This window comes from Diabrotica undecimpunctata, chromosome 7 (genome assembly GCF_040954645.1).
Source record: "Diabrotica undecimpunctata isolate CICGRU chromosome 7, icDiaUnde3, whole genome shotgun sequence".
NCBI classification, from domain to species: Eukaryota; Metazoa; Arthropoda; class Insecta; order Coleoptera; family Chrysomelidae; genus Diabrotica; species Diabrotica undecimpunctata.
The window spans coordinates 149,753,524-149,768,843 of record NC_092809.1 but is presented as its reverse complement, the minus strand read 5'-3'; the positions used below and the strand labels follow the sequence as shown (position 1 = coordinate 149,768,843).

Below are 15,320 nucleotides of genomic sequence, written 5' to 3'. Positions count from 1 at the left end.
CTTTGGATTTTATCACATACATCCTGTAGTTCTCCGTAGAATCTTTCAACGTATTCTTCATCAGCCTCTTCCGTCGATGCATATACATTAACCACTGTCACGTTATGAAATTTACCTTTAAATCTTATGGTGCAAATTCTATCTGATATTGGTGTAAATGCGATAATGGCTTTCCGCAGTTTTTTGGTTACCATAAACCCTACTCCTCTTTCACCTTGTCTCATTTCATTTCCGGAGTAGTATAGTGAGAATTTATTCTTATGAATTTCTCCCTGGCTCTTCCATCTGATTTCCTGCAGTGCCAATATTTCAACTCCGTATTTTTCAAGTTCTTCTGCCATACTTATCATAGCTCCTGCCTTTAAGAAGGTTCGCACGTTCCAGGTTCCAAATTTTAAATCCATAATCATGTCCATTTTTCTGTGCTGAGTTCGTCGTTGTGAGATCCGTCCGTTTGTTTCATTAGCCTTTGTATTCGCAACAATTGAGTTCTACCTTTCGCTTAACCCCCTTTCCATCGGAGGACCAAGGCTCCCTTCTTCGTCTGCCCTGACCCCACCATCCACTGTGGTTGGTTACCCGGTCTCCAGTGGGGTTGCTCAGGTTACCGGTGTGTACCAGCTTGGAGGTGAAGATAGAATTGAGTAGGAGAGGCTAAGTGATGCCAACAGGATACGACATCATGTATTGCGCTTCACTACCCCTTTACACACCAACTCGTTACAGTAGTATAACTTAATGTCATTTGGGAAATGCACAATGTTTTTAAAAAAATTGTTGGCATACTGGGACTTTTGTTCCATCCCATTCAATAAAATATTTAAATGTTTGATTTTTTCTTGATTCAGTGCCTGTTCGCCTTCTTTTAATTGTTTTTTCTTTTTAAAACAGTAAAAGATAATCCATTTGTTTTTGATAGCTACCCAACCCCCAGTAAAATTCAAAGATCTCATGACGTTGTTGTTCAGTGAAATTTTTGGCTCATGACTTTTGACATGCTTTGTTTTTGAATGGGTTTTCCTGGACAGATTTTGTGGCACCAAACACCTTTTCAGCCGACTTGACATGTTTTTTATTGTTATGTTTTGGCTTTTTTACAGCAGCATCGCTTACCTTATCTAAAAATTTAACAGAAATGTCGTGATCAGAATCAGAGCTTAAAAAGAAAAAATCAGAATCCTTGTTTTCTTGGAAAGAATAATCGGAGTCAAACCTTTTAATTTTTTTTTTGATTTCTGGGAATTATTGGCAAAAGGCCAGAGAGGTTTTCGAATCAGAACTCGAATAATTTACCAAACGTCTTTGTTTGGTGTTTTTACAAGTTTCTTGATCTTGATTTAGATCAATTTGATTCAACTGGTAAATATCAGATTTTTTAGGTAGAGAATTATCATAATTATCTTTATCAGATTGTATTTCAGAAACGATGGCGTTAACACTATCCTCTACAAGAATAATCAGAATGTTAGCAATGTCAACCAACTCTTGATACACTTTATACACGTGGTTATTACCCACTACTAACCGTTTTATTTCGGCGAGAACTATTATCAGCAATCCAGAGTCGAGTATCGTAAACGCCTTCTACTCCATCGTATTCGACACAAATTCATGTCGCATAAGATGTTTTGTATGGATCAACTGGTACTTACGATAATTTTCGGTTACAATTTCTTAGTTACATTTCTTAGTTACATTTTATACTTTATTGTCGCTTACGATATTCTTTCATAAACCCATCGAATTGCACTTTACTTTATTTTGAGTATTTGTATTTTCTTCTTGGAAAAAATGATTCCATACCTCACTTTTTTTTTCGACATAACATTACTGAGGTGTATAAGTAAACTAATGTGTATCACTGCAAATTTTAAAAATAACCAAACAATGTTACAGATTATTCAAATGAAAGCCAATTGAAACTAAATCCAGAAAATAATGTAGTTACATTGGGATTTCCGATTAACCTTGGGTAAACCTTTGCGTTTTAAGTTCAAAGCTACCATACATTTCCAACGTTAAAAAAAAACAACTTTTTTTGCACATAGTAACAAAAAACACCACTATGTTGTTACTAGCTCAGTTTTTTAACATTCTAACTCTACAATTCTAAGTTATGGTAAGATCAATAATGTTTTTAATAGATAATATATGGTAGCTAATTATAATCTATTCTTTTTCAGCCCTGAAGAAGCCAAATTAATTTTCTTTGGCGAAAACGTTCGGCGAAACAATTGATACTCATTAGAGTCTTTCTTGCAGATTTCCCCAATATTTAAGAGTTTACTATATATATATATATATATATATATATATATATATATATATATATATATATATATATATATAGAAAAGAAATTTAATCTTTGCAGATTAGTTAAATAGTAAACTCTTAAATATTGGGGAAATCTGCAAGAAATACTCTAATGTGTATCAATTGTTTCGCCGAACGTTTTCGCCAAAGAGAATTAATTTGGCTTCTTCAGGGCTGAAAGAGAATAAATTATAATTAGCTACCATATATTATCTATTAAAACATTATTGATCTTACCGTAACTTAGAATTGTAGAGTTAGAATATTAAAAAACTTTGCTAGTAACATAGTGGTGTTTTTTGTTACTATGTGCAAAAAAAGTTTTTTATAAGTATTGAAATGTATGGTAGCTTCGAACTTGACACGTAAAGGCTTACCCAAGGTTAATCGAAAAACCCAATGCAACTACATTTAAAAAGAGGTAATTCTTTGAAATGTCGGCAATAACTAAATTTTTGATTTTTAGATAGTTAAAAGTGAGGTTCTGTTTAAGCCAGAACGCAAGCGCTGACAACTTCATTATGAATCTTTATGTCGTTAAGGTTCATTGGTAAAAAACGAATGAATTTAAATCCCAGTAAAGGGAAATATTATTTTGATTTTCTTTATTTAATTATATTATATTGTTCATGTATTATTAAGTCTTATTGAGACGTATCTAAGAAAAGCAAGGGAATGTTATATATTTTTTGTTAATGAAAATTAATTATAAAGGTATGTTAGTTGTTAATGGATATATCAGTCAAGTTAGTAATCTGTGATATAGTATTGTTCTTGGTATCTGATTTAAGTAACAGGTGGTATATATCGCTTAGATTCTTGATGTCACTCTTAACATTAATGGAGAAATCGTTAAGGAAAATATAAGACATTTCAATGAACTCTCTTTTAGATTTATTGTTCTCACGGTGGAGAATTGTGGTGTTAGTATAGTCCATGAGAGATAATATATGGTAGCTAATGGTAGCTAATTATAATTTATTCTCTTTCAGCCCTGAAGAAGCCAAATTAATTCTCTTTGGCGAAAACGTTCGGCGAAACAATTGATACACATTAGAGTATTTCTTGCAGATTTCCCCAATATTTAAGAGTTTACTATATATATATATATATATATATATATATATATATATATATAATATATATATATATATATATATATAAGGATAGTATACAAAATGCATTGTTAATCCATGATCTTATTTTTACAGGTGACAGTGGAGGTCCCTTGATGAGAAGGACACGTAAAAATGATAATCAGTGGTACCAAGAGGGAATCGTTTCATTTGGACCTAAAGAATGTGGTACAGACGGAGTACCTGGAATCTACACGAAGGTTTCAAGCTTTTTATCATGGATTCATAGCAAAGTTAAAGAGTAGTAATTATAAAGTGTACCATCTAATTTAAATAATGTATTCTTACCAATGATTGGACTTTTAATAATATTAATCATAAAGAGCGGACTATTTTTTAAATTGATTTTTTTTTATATTTATTGTTAATAAAAATATAATTTACAAAAAATATAATTAAAATTAAATAATATAATATAATTGAATATATAATATAATTTATACCCAAGATAATTGAATTTTCGGACATTGAACCTTTCCTATCCTACAACGAAAAAGACTTACAAGAACTCATAGTAGACAGAACACGGATAATTAAAGAACAACTAACAATTGACCATCTATAGTATTTTTCATATAAAAATGCGTGCACGTCATTCAAGATTTACCACGTCAGAACCTCACAGCGTTGCCAAAACATCAGAATAGTTAGTAAGTGAGGAATTTTTAAAATGTCAACTATTTGTCAAACTATTTATAACAGTAAATACACTTAGTTTTAAGACCACTGCAACACACTAAAATACATGAGAAAACATTTTAATACAAAATTATATACTCTAAATCTTAAACTTACCTCTATTTAGAGCATTAATAGTAAAAACGTCCCGCCATTATTTCTTGTTCAAAATAATCTATCTTATATGAAAGCTTATCAGCTTTCTACAGACTATTTAGTTATTTTGGCATAGCACAATCACAATTATCATCAGCCTCTCTCAATCCACTGCTGGACATAGGCCTTCCCTGTTTGTCTTTAAAGTGTTCTATCTTGTGCCAGAAATTATAACAGAAATTATAAAAGAAGCCGAGGACGACCACCGACTAGATGGACCGACGACATAAAAAGAGTAGCGGGAAACTGGCTACAAGCGGCCCAGTGTAGAGAACACTGGAAAGAACTGAGGGAGGCCTATGTCCAGCAGTGGACGGGATTGGCTGATTGATGATGATCTTGTGCTTGCTGTATTCAGTTTTTTGTTGTCTTTCGTAAGTCGTCTTGCCATCGTATTGGTGGTCTTCCTCTCCTACGTTTATCGGCTCTTGGTCTCCATTCAACTAGTTTACGAGTCCATCTTCCGCCCTTCATTCTGACAACGTGTCCACCCATTTACATTTTAAGTTACAGCTTTTTTCAATGACGTCTATGACTTTGGTCTTACCTCATAGATCTTCGTTTCTAATCCTGTCTCGCAGAGTGGCCCCTATCATTGATCGCTCCATTCTTCTCTGCGCTACTCCTAGTTTTTGTGTGTTTTTCTTTGTGAGCGATAATGTTTCTGCACCATAGGTCATCACCGGTAGCACGCATTGGTTGAAAACTTTTTTCTTCATATTAGTTGGGATATCACTCTTAAAAACGTTCCTCCGTTAAAAGAGCTCCGTATGCTGCCCATCCTTGTATTATTCTTCTAGATACTTCGGTTTTTTTATTGCCCTTACTTGTTTTAATTTCAAGGTGTTTACTTGGTACTAAGTTTGTCATATATTTTGTTTTTGCTATGTTCATTTTTAAACCTATTTTATGACAGGCTGTACTAAGTTCTTCCAACATTTTCTTTATTTGTCCCAAATCGTCTGCAATCAGGACTATATCGTCTGCGTAGCTTAGGTGGTGTAGCATCTCTCCGTCCACATTTATTCCTTTGTCACTCCATTCGAGGGTTTTGATTGCTTTTTCGAGCGATGAAAAAAAAAAGCGATCAAAATAATCTCAATACGCAACAATAATTAGTTTTTAAAGCTATTAATCTAAATTTAATATGTAGTTATAAATACAATTTATTAATATATAATATATTATGATCAAATTGTGTAAGAAATCAAAACATAAACAAAATTCTTACTCTAAAAAAAACGGCAATACTTTAAATAATGTTGCCACACGCTGAACTGTCAAAAAATTTGAATTATTCCCATATCAGTTGCGTACAATTGTCTAATATATTTAATTAAAATTATTATTTTGTGGAATATTAGACTTAAAGTGTAATTTCATAAAATTTATATTATTAATAATAACAAATGTTTTTGGTCGTTTAATCCCAAATTCCCAATATAATGATGATTACATTTTTTGATTATTATACCATGTTGACGCCTATTAAAGATCGAGCAGTTCCGTATGGGTTTCGTATTATTAGCTGTGTTAGGAAAATTTGAACTCTAAGATTGACGTTCTGGAAATTTTAAATATAAGTGACGTCACTATGTATAAATTGTGACGTGTACGCATTATTATATGAAAAATGCTATAAATTACGAAGAACAAGAACTAGTTCTAGACATTTATACTGAATATGCAGATATATTTTATTTAGAAAGCAACAAATTGATGTTTACAAACGAAATTAAACACAAAATCGAAACAAACAACGCTAAACCTATATTTACTAAATCTTACAGATATGCTTATATCATCCTTTAATACATAAGGAAGAGGTAAAGACACAAATTAATAAAATGGTCATCCCCAGTTTGGGTTTGGGAAATTATTTCCCCCTGGTCATCCCCAGTTTGGGTTGTACCAAAAAAAATAGACGTATCAGGAAAACAAGAATGTTTAGAGTCTGGATTTCACCAGATTGAAATTGACCCAAAAATACATCCAGAAAACAGCCTTTTCCGTTGAAAATGGACATTACGAATTTGTTCGCATACCATTCGGACTAATGACTGCTCCATCTACTTTCCAACGAGAAATGGACAACATCCACCTAGGAATCTAAAACGAAAGATGCTTAGTATATATGGATGACATAATAATCTATTCACCCACTATTCATGACCATATGTCACGACTAAGAGATGTATTTAAAAGGTTACGAAAAGCAAATTTAAAAATACAGCCAGATAAATGTGATTTTTTGGAAAAAGAACTAGCATATTTGGTCTATCTTGTAACAAAGAATCCTTTAATGACCTCAAAAATATTTTAATATCAGACCCAATTCTTATATATCCAAATTTTTAAGAATCATTTTTACTTACTACTGATGCTAGTGCATTCGCAATTGGAGCCGTTCTATCGCAGGGCCCTACAGGAAAAGATTTACCAATCGCATATGCCTCCAGAACACTATGCAGTGCCGAAACAAAATACTCTTCTATAGAGAGAGAATTATTCGCTATTGTATGAGCAGTCAAACACTTTAGACCATATTTTTTGCCGTAAATTCACTATTATTACCGATTATCGACCACTTCATGGCTTTGCTCGATAAAAGATCCCGGAGGGCGCTTAGGGCGTTGGCGAATAAAACTCGAAGAATACAATTATAAAATAGAACACCGCTCAGGAAAAATAAACAGATTGTGCAAACTTTCAATCAAAAATATTATTACGTGCATCGAATAGAGACGAAACGGAGACAGATCAAAATGAGGAAGACGATAATAAAGAAAATAAAGAAAGGATATCCAAAGAACTTGACAACTTTATCAAATTGTATAGAATCAAATCGATAATCGATTATTTTAAAATTGAATCGTAAAATACGGAATTTCTAGATAAATCTCACAAAAATATCGATACCTTTTTTTGGCAAAATAAACTTTTGGAAAATGTAGAAAATAGTAACCGAAGAATTAATTTTGTATCCAGTAAAACTGTAAAAGACCGCAATAATTTTATCATACCATTACCTTTTGATCTTGAACCAGTAATATTACATCTATTATCGTACTTCTCGCAAATAAAGACCAATGGACAAATCAAAAACTTATTGTGTCAAAAATAATCTCGAACTACCTATTCTAGAGATATTTTCTTATATTTTTGCTTACAAAGAATTAAAATTTTTCCCTTACAAAGAACAATACAAATACACTTTTGAAAACAGTAGAGGACAAAGATCCATGTTAGACTATATTTTGTTGAATAGAGAGTTACTGACCCCTCAAATCTTGGATTGATTGGTAAGAGCACTAACATCAGCAGAAAAAGGAAGAAATTATAAATTTGTATTGTGCAAAATCCGAAAGAAAACATATATGTGATAAAAAGTGTGACAAAAGAATACACCACAAAGATAAAAGTCGAAAGCTTATAGGATGACTTCACCAGATACCTATTCCAAAAAGGAATAACCAAAAAAAAAGCAGAAATACATATATCACAGAAAATATTGGAGAATAACCAAAAAAAGCAGAAATTAAGTCTATATATTAACCTCGGCCAAAGAAGTTCTTGGTGAAAGAAATATAAATAAAAATAAATCGTTCCCAAGTCGAAGAACTCCATGGTTTTGTACAGAGGTGAAGGAAAAATGTAAAGGGAAGAAAAAAGCTTACCTGAAATACACGTCAACCAAAACACAAGATGCATACCATAATTACAAGACAATTAGAAACGAAACAAATGCACTGGTAAGAAAAATAAAAAATTATCACTGGGAACACTTTTCGAAAGAAATAGAACATGATTTTTACGGTCTGCAAGTGGAAATATGGAAATATGACCTTATAAGAGGTCAAAGAACGGAGGTAAAAGAACTAATACCAAAACATATACAAAGGGATACGTGGATTAACTATAGTTTATTTTTATGAACGAGAGAGTAATTAGCATAATTTTAACTGGTAGCTCCGACCACTCCATGGGCGTGCTCAAGATTAATTGAAAAATTACTTTGAATAATTGTAAAAAATAAATGAATTATTTCAGTGTTATAAAGTGTTATGTGTATGTAAACAAAAGTGACCTCTTTTATCACACACTATATTAGAACTGACTGGCCTACATTAAAAAGGGTTTTAAAAAATTCACATTTTTTTTAATTTTTAAAAATTACAAAAGAGAAAAAGAGTTTTTAAAACCGTCTAAGGTATGTTCAATAGATGAATAAAAATATTAATATAAAACTTACAGCTACTTGTTACAAATCCAAATCAGATTCAGAAGATGAACTTTCAGAACCAAGATTTATACTAACTGGCTCGATCATTTTATCAGTAATATTGTCCAGCTTCCACATTTTTTCCTCTTCTTTAATAGTGTGATTTACTGCCTTTTCCCAGTTTTCAGGTTTTACATTATTTACGGCCTCCAAAAACAACTGTTTAACATCATGAATTTTAAAAGTGGTATTTTTTCTTGAAACTTCACTCTTTATCTGTGCCCATACCAGTTCAATCGGGTTTAATTCACAATGATATGGTGGGGATTTAAGTACTGTCATTCCACGATTTTTGGCAATTTCATCAATTTCGTATTTTTTAAATTTTTCTTTATGAAGGGCACACTACGAATAAAGTTCCTTTCTTATAGATCCGGGATGGTACGTAATATTTTTTGAACTCAGCCAATTCTGCAAGTCTTTTTTTAACCACTTGGTTGTGGGCAGTCCTTCTATAAGTCTGGAGTGATAACTTGCATTATCCATTACTATTACACAGTTCTTAGGAAGAAGATCTATCATTTGTTCGAACCATTCTTGAAAGACATCAGCGTTCATGTCTTTATGGTAGTCACCGGTACGAGTTGATTCAAAAGTTAATAAACCACCTTCAACAAAACCGTCTGAACTGCCAATGTGTACTATTATCAGTCTGCGTCCCTTTCCTGATGGTGGGTTTAAACCAGTAGATAAGTTATTTACAAAAGCGTGCCTTTGACTTGTAACAGTTTCATCCTGCCAAAATTTATTTGGTGTATGACCCTCGTTGATCCATGTTTCATCAAGATAAAATATTTTTCTTTTTTGGTTTCTCATTTCCTTTATGGTTCTTAGAAAATGTCTTCTCCATATGACAATATCGCTTCTTTCTAATAAAATAGACTTTCTGGGATTCTTTTTCCAGCGGAAGCCTATTTCTTTTAAAAGTTTCCATAACGTACTTCGACTCATTTCTGGGTAATCCTTATCATCTCGAACTGAGACAAGAACTTTATCCAATGTTGGAAATTCTTGTCTAAAGAAGAATTCATGCACTTTCCGTCGAAGTCCTTCTTTAAAATGATATTCTATTTGAAATTTTGGTTTCCCTGGAACATTACGTGGCATTTGAAAACTACCACATTTCTCTTCTTTAATAACTCTGTAAATCGTAGATTTCCCAACACCAAGTGTACTGCTAACTAACTCAACGGTCTCATCAACACTTTCACATAAACGTTTGTCTGTAAATGATTTAAAACAATTAAATATTAATGTTTTTTCATTAACTGTTAGAGGACCAATTTTTCGGCGTTTACACGGCACTTCCAAATTTTCCATAACACTAGTATACACAATAAACTGCACCTTGCAACTGAAGTACCTACTTTTAGTGAACTGTTAAGAATTTTGAATACGCCACTTGGACCTTCCTATATACAAAATGGAAAAACCCACTATCACATTTTCTGTGGAATAAGTTTAGAAGGTAATTATCTAGTCAATTACTGTCGTAGATTCCTGGAATTAAAGAATTAAATGTTTGATTGTTGAAACCCTTACTTCGTGGAATGCACTCATTTCAGATAAAATAAAACGTTTTATTTTATCTAAAGAATTAAACTTTATTTTGCAAATAGGCAAAGAATTAAACTTTATTTTGCAAATAGATAAAATAAAACGTTTTATTTTATCTAAAGAATTAAACTTTATTTTGCAAATAGGTAGGTACTTATTAAACTTTTATTGGTTATATATAACCAATAAAATAAACATCTTACATTTCTTGCAAATTCATTAGTACCTGTTAACCTCCATCACTCCGACACTGGCAACCTTATTTAGGGATTAGTAACCCTCACAACTATTGTATTCTATTCTGCTCCAACCTTTATACCTGGTGGTCATACTCAATTTAAAATTGTTTTCCTATATACTTCTGTAAACTTGTGGACAAATATCTGTTTTTCATTGAGTCACCCGTATCAACAGTTTAGGGATTTGCATACATAATTTATTGTTTTATTACTCTCTCATACATAAAAATACACTATACCTAAAAAAGCTATATGCAGAGGAAGAACAAACGACACTAGAACCTGAAACACCAGAAATTACCACAAATGAAGAACTTAATATAAATGTACAGGAAGTTCCGAAGATACTTGAAAACCTAAAGAACAGAAAAGCAGCAGGTAAAAATGGGATACCAAACGAGTTACTAAAATATTGTGGAGCAGCAATGACAGAACAATTAACAATATTAATTAATAAAATTATACAACACAACGAATCAATAGCAATAATCGCAAATATATTCAACAACATATACAACTCAATTACTATTTAAATGGGAATAAGCCACAATTAAAAGTTAAAGTACGTCTTTTGACGTTTCAATTTCCACTTCGGAAATCTTTCTCAAAATACAAACATTAGTTTAAAAATTTAAAACTCCTAAAATTGTTCCCAAAGATAATTCATAAGAGAATCTACAAGCTGTGCCAAAGTCAAATTTCCACCAACCAGTTCGAGTTCACAAATGGTGTTGGCACTAGAGAGGCTTTGTTCTCAGTACAAGTCTTATTCCAGAGATGCAGAGACGTCAACTGCGACGTATACGCATGTCTGGTTGATTAAGAGAAAGCGTTTGATCGAGTACAGCACGCCAAGATGATGCAAATACTAAAAGAAACAGGAATTAACAACCAAGATCTGAAAATAATTAGAACTCTCTATTGGAGTCAGAGAGCAAATTTCAGAGTTGAAGGTGAACACACTGACTATGTGAAAATCATGCTTGGAGTGAGGCAAGTCTATATTGTCTCTTCTCTAATCTTCAATCTGTACTCTGAAAGAATATTTATCGAAGCTTTGCACGAAACTGAAAAAGGTATTCTACTAATTGGTTACCGGCTAAACAACATCAGATATGCAGATGACACCATAGTATTTTCGGACAACTTAGAAGCCCTACAAGTTCTTATGAACAAAATCACGTATTACAGTCAACAATATGGACTCAATATAAACGTTAAGAAGACAAAGCTTATGATAATTAGCAAGAAAAGAATAACAGAAGGTCAGCTCAACGTCAACCAATCCCCTGTAGAAAGAGTGACGCACTACAACTACCTCGGCACCATAATAAATGAAGAATCGACCAACAACCAGTAACTTGAGTCGGCACGAGTGGAGGCGAAAGACACTGCTCCAAAGACAGATTTAAATCAGGAAGAGGATGGTTAATTAAAACAGTAGCTTCGTTTAGTTCCGGTAGAGATTGATCAACGAGTGCAGCAGTTTGAATGGGTCGATCTGTAGCAAAAGCAGCCATAAACTCCTCAGGAGAGAATATATCCGAGTTAAATGGACTTACTTCAGATACTTAAAAGCCAGCCATAATATTCGTTAGAGTAATTGCATTGGGTAGAGCTGACTTCACCACCGCTGGAATATCATATATGGTCAATATTTGGCCCGGGTTATTCGTTATCCATAAATCGCAGGTGGTGTTGATGTATTTTTTTAGAGGATTATAAACACTTCGGTCTAAAGGCTAAAGTTTATGGCTGCAATGAGTTGAAACCGATAAAACAGTAACGCCGTTTTTTTTTTTTTTAAAATTTTCGAGTACAGTTATTGACAAATAAGAATCATGATTATCGAGCAACAATAACACTGGTTTTTCTTTTGAACATCTTACGTTGTGTATAAAATGCTCTGCAAATTTTATAAAATGTATTTCGGTCATCCCTCTCGAGAGATTCGTATCACCTATACTGCCAGGTGGACCACTTCGAACAAAGTGCCCACGATATTTTTCCCTAGGAAATATGAAATACGGAGGAATTGAATTGCCTGACACTGAAACAGCAATGGCCATCGTCACTAGAGTACCCCGTTCTGCAGATGTTATTCTGCCAATTTGTTTAAATCCTTTACGAGCCACTACTCTATCCGGTTTCTGTACGGTGGTGATACCGGTTTCATGTTATATATGTCACTCGCAGTTAATTTCAGCTGGTCTAAAACTGTTTTAAGATTTTTAAAAAATTGTGACACATTGTGTTCATTAAAACTCCAAGCTCTAGCTTGACTAGTAGCCTCTGGAGTTCTGATGGATAATGTCTGTTGTCGTTTTAAGAACGAAGTAAACCAATCAGGCCCTGCCATTTGGTTTGTAGACCAAGATGTTGAAACAGGAATATTAAGAGTCGTAGCATATTGAAAAGCCAACATTCGAACCTGCTTTAAAACCTGACTGACTCTTAAAAATATTTATACCTGCCTGTTCTTCTGATATCCTACATGCAGTACAGATGAAATACCTCCAGGTTCCGTTTGCAGTATGTTTTCATTTTTTTACAATATCGTGCAAGAGTGCGCACGCTTATATTATAGTCTTGCGAAACAACCTTCAAACTCATCTTGTCGATAATATGAGCACGTAGAGCTCGTTACATAACGTCAGCAGCTGTTTTTCCTAGCTCTGTTTTTCTTTTATAAGTTCGTATGATTACGTCTGAAAATAATTGGATAATATAATTAGATATTACTTTTGTAAAAAACAATAGACTTCATAGTGATACACGGGGCAGGTTGGCACAAATGCCAACCAACCCCGATGACAGTTTTTCAACTAAAATGGCTAACACTTGTTTATGAATTCACAAACTGTAAATTTGTTTACGTCAGATTAAAGAGTTATCAATATATGTTCACACCATCATCACAGAAAATAAATTCAATGTTTGTACTAGATTATATTAACCCTGATATGCCTAAAACCTACATGAAAATATTTTTTTATATTTTTGTCCAAATTTACGTGTTATATCAATTATCAAAAACATATTTATCGTAAAAACAAAATATTTATGAAAAATAAGTAAAAAAAAATAGTGTACAAAATAGGGTACACCAGGCATATAAACTACTATTAAGTTTCAGTGTGGTATGAAACAAAACATTTAACATGTAAGCCTACATTGGATTTTGAACACCTCATTTTTGCTCTATCGTGGCACAAACCACATCGAGTTGGTTTTTCCTGTGGAATTACTAAATGGTCTAGTCGATCATTACGAATATCAATGTTTTCATTGGCTGATGGACGACCTCGAGAATAGGAAGTAGGTTTTTTATTTTGTAGTAACAATGATGTTGCAATGCGTCTTCTAAATGATAACTGGTCCAGTTTTGCTCCACGCAAACGATGAAGTTCCCAGGCATTCTGAACAGTCATGTCAATGCATTGATTAATCAATGAAAAATACCATTTTTTGCCGCGAATAGAATTGCGGTAAAGACTAATATTTTGATCACTACAATCTACTCCGCCCATATTTACCTTATACTCATGTTCGAGATGCGATTGTTCTAACTGAAATGACAAATATTACTAGTATTACAGAGGAAGATTGTCAATGTTGTTTTATACCAAGATTGTCTTCTTCTCCGTCTGTGAATACCGCTTTACAAGATGAATTGGTTGAAGGCTAAGTTTGAACAGAGCGTTACTAAATTATTGTCACGCCATTTTACTGCAATTATATTTTGATCAGCAATTTTTCTGTAGTCATATCCTCTCTTTTGTTTTTTCATAATTTTTGAACCCATATACATGGGTTTATAGTACATCCACTAATAATTTTCCAACATAAACATGCCTCATTCTGGTATCAAAGAGACCGCCTTTCAAATCAAGGTTGTCAGACATATTTCCTAAAATTCCTAAGGTTATATTTAAAAAATATTCTCTATTCCCTATTCGTTATTATTCAATTGCTAGTCAACGAACGACACTCTTAAAAAATAATATGAACATATTCTCAAAAAATATATCTATAAATTAATTAACTAGGTACTAATATTTCCTGGACTCTTCACTAATGAATTAAAGCAACCGTGAACTTTGTATTATTACTTATACTCTAAGTAATTTTCGAATATCGGCAACATTGTAGTCTGGAGAGAATTTGAACATTCCGTTCATATCGACGTTGCCATGTTGGTGAATTTATCGGTAATACTTTTATAGATATAATGATCGACTTTTAAGAAATCAGACAACTTTTGAGAATCCAAGTTCTCAAAAACGGTTTCAAGAATTGTATTATTTTTTTCCAAATTTCATTGATTTTATACCTTACGTGGAAACATGAAAAATTGCAGATATGGTATTAAAGTTATACTCACTAATTTTAAACTCATGCATTATGGCAACAGCGAAGCGCAAAGCTATAAATCATAATGAACACCTGTTTGTCTGGCTATGTGATACCGTAAAATATTTCCTTTTGCAGAGGCGGAGGTTTATTATAATGTAAGTAATAGGATAATAAGGTAAGTTATAATATTTTTCTAGGATGGCATTTTTTAAGATGCATCAACTTCTGTGTTATCAATAAATAATGACAAGTATGTTAATGACAGCTCTGAATTAAAAAATAAAGATTTGCACGTACAATCCCAAAGAATAGTTTTAAATATGTATGAGTGTTTGAAAAAAGAAAATATTGGGATGGCTGATAATGCAATTGTTCTAATTGTATCTAATGCATTGCTATTGTCGGCTAAAAATATAACAAAGTCTTCTGCCGATTATCACGAAGATATGACAGCCGATTTATTTGAAAAGTGGTTTGTTGAACAACTCTTGCCCAATATTCCGCCCAATTCAGTGATTTTTATGGATAATGCGTCGTATCATTCCCGCATATTAAATAAAATACCTAATAATAACACGAAAAAGGACGAAATTTTAAAATTT

The 15,320-nt window shown here is 32.7% G+C and overlaps 1 protein-coding gene across 1 annotated transcript in view; it reads left to right on the top strand.

The window, feature by feature from the left end:
• Window positions 1-3,902, top strand: part of LOC140446034 (phenoloxidase-activating factor 1-like) — a 39,206-nt gene extending 35,304 nt beyond the window's left edge. Inside the window, exon 6 of the mRNA XM_072538537.1 lies at window positions 3,526-3,902. Within this exon, the coding sequence (XP_072394638.1) occupies window positions 3,526-3,695 (170 nt within the window). The 3' untranslated portion in view covers window positions 3,696-3,902. The remainder of the gene's footprint in view (window positions 1-3,525) is intronic.
• The last annotated feature ends 11,418 nt before the right edge of the window (window positions 3,903-15,320 follow it).